Here is a 2,308-nt window from a genome sequence, read left to right on the forward strand (position 1 = left end):
CTTTAAGCATCCACACTGCATTTTCGCAGGAAATGCAAATTTTTCTAGTTTCATTTCATTCAGTACATGGAAGACTTCGACATCTGAACAATCATCAAGACAGAAGTGGCTGTAGTGTCAATTACTTTGAAATCCGCTTAGAGTTCAGGTCTTCTTGCACATTATCAGCAACACATCTTCAACACATATCAACAAATCATCAACCCAATGAAATACAAAACACCCCCCCCACCCCACCAATATCTTTCTGATTACAAGAAATAATTTGAGGCAGAGGAAGGTGGAGGATTATCCAGTCTGAGCCCTTTATGAAATTAAGAAATTTGGAGATTTTGAAAGCATTTATGTCCACTTATAGTTAAGACACAACAAGAAAAATATAAAATCTTATTAACACTGGAGATTTTGCAGTTGCAGGTCCGTAAACAATAAGTCACTGGGACGAGGAGAAGGGGGAGAGAAAAAAAAAAATTACAGTAATGTGGAATGTTGTTTCAGAGATAACCTGCACTGTCCCCCCCAGTGGTTCAAGATATAATGACCAAAAGCATAAATAAGAATTCTCCCTCAACCTGCAACCCACTTCTTTAAAAGCACTAAAAGCTGCTGTACTTGTATTTCAGCATAATACATAAATATACACAACAGCTTCACAACAATGAGATCTTATTAAGACAAGATTTTTATTGGGACGTAAATGCTTTTCTTGTTTATAGCAGTCCAGTTTCAGCGGCGCCAGTCAGGGAGTGGAGTCAAGTCTTCCAGTATCAAAATGAGCTGAAGAGGAGAAGAGAACAAACACAATTGAAGAGTGATTGAACATTTATGTTCAGTTTGAAAATTCTTCAGAGCACCAGTTAAATACTCACTGAGCTAGTCTTCAGCAGCCGTACTGCCTTTAACTGGATCTTTGACCCTCATCTGTGACATGGAGACACGTTATTTAGAAGGGTAGAAAACCAGATTAGTGCACTAAAGAAAGTGATGCGAAATACTGCTCAGCTCCCAGTTCTTGTTTTAGAAAGATCCTTCTTCACATTGACCCAAAGTCCTTAAGATCTTATTACAGGCAAACACATAAACAGTGTTTAGGGCCGTTTCTGCTTTTATAACAACTGTTTTCAAGCAGAAACAAAGGGAGCAGCTCAACACCTGAACAGATCCTCCAGTGACATACACCATTGCAGCACATTGGAGCAGTGAGATCAAACTTTAAATTCTTCACTGCATATTGCAACTCACTGTTACGAGTCACCAAGAATTGATAACATGAGCAGTTGAACTGTTAATTTCATCAGATCATTGATTTTACTGACAAAGACAACACAAACATGCTGCTGTAACACACCACAGTGCTCTGTTTGAGCTCTGTTTTCATGAACTAAAATTCAGATATTAAAACTGCCTTTTTTTCTACATAAGAGATCTCAATAAATGTGAAGGGCAACAAAGAAATACTGCTCCACCCTCCAGCAGGTCTAATATACAGTCCTCAGTCACCTCATCAAGCTCCTTCTGCGTTTCCTCCTCCATACGTCGTATGTCATCCATCGTCAGATCAATCCATTTGTCTAACCAGCAGAACACCTGTCTGTGGAATTTGGTGAACAAACGCTTCTCTTGCTGAACAGAGGGGACGTGTGAAAGACAGTCAGGACACACTGGAATTTATTGTTTTTTGTGCAGAAATGTGCGCGTTAGGTTACATTTATTCTGCACTTTTTATTTCATACCTTCTGAATGAAGTTTTCTACTTTGTTCTGCAGTCCAAACCACTTAAAGTTAACAGTGACTAGCTTGTATGCACACATGTGTGGACAGTCACTTTTGTTTGGTAGCTCCTTCTGAAAACACACAGAGGTACACACAACATAAATACACAAAGTCTCCAGACCTGTAAACACAGTCATTTCAGAGCTTTAATGAAGTGAGCCACAGTGAAGAGAAGGAGGGAGCGTACCTTCCAGTCAGGTCCCAGAGGCCCTCTGCCCGTCTTCTCCGACCTAAACTTGGCTGGATCCTCATCTTCTTTGTAATCCTAAAAATGAATACAAGCAATACAATGTAACAGGCCACATTCATCATTTATAATATTAACACTAGAACCAAGGGGGTCATTTCAACCCCTTGCCATTATAAAATCCAGTAACTCTTAAATTAAACTGCCCATCATCTCATATTTCCTGACTTTCCTTAAACATTAGCTCATTTGTTAAATACTGCATTTTGGAGTATGTGGGATCAAAAGGACAAGAAAAAAAAAAAAACCTTACACACACACACACACACACACACACACACACACACA

The 2,308-nt window shown here is 39.2% G+C and overlaps 1 protein-coding gene across 1 annotated transcript in view; it reads right to left on the reverse strand.

The window, feature by feature from the left end:
* Positions 1-283: 283 nt before the first annotated feature.
* The window catches only part of LOC102308666 (phosphatidylinositol transfer protein alpha isoform), a 10,615-nt gene continuing 8,590 nt past the window's right edge, over positions 284-2,308 (reverse strand). Inside the window, exons 8-12 of the mRNA XM_005944689.3 lie at positions 1,961-2,038; positions 1,734-1,844; positions 1,501-1,623; positions 870-921; positions 284-777 (exon numbers count right to left, since the gene is read on the reverse strand). Coding sequence (XP_005944751.1) covers positions 874-921; positions 1,501-1,623; positions 1,734-1,844; positions 1,961-2,038 — 360 coding nt within the window. The 3' untranslated portion in view covers positions 284-777; positions 870-873. The remainder of the gene's footprint in view (positions 778-869; positions 922-1,500; positions 1,624-1,733; positions 1,845-1,960; positions 2,039-2,308) is intronic.

This window comes from Haplochromis burtoni, unplaced genomic scaffold (genome assembly GCF_018398535.1).
Source record: "Haplochromis burtoni strain Fernald_Lab_line unplaced genomic scaffold, NCSU_Asbu1 Contig_417, whole genome shotgun sequence".
Lineage (NCBI taxonomy): Eukaryota > Metazoa > Chordata > Actinopteri > Cichliformes > Cichlidae > Haplochromis > Haplochromis burtoni.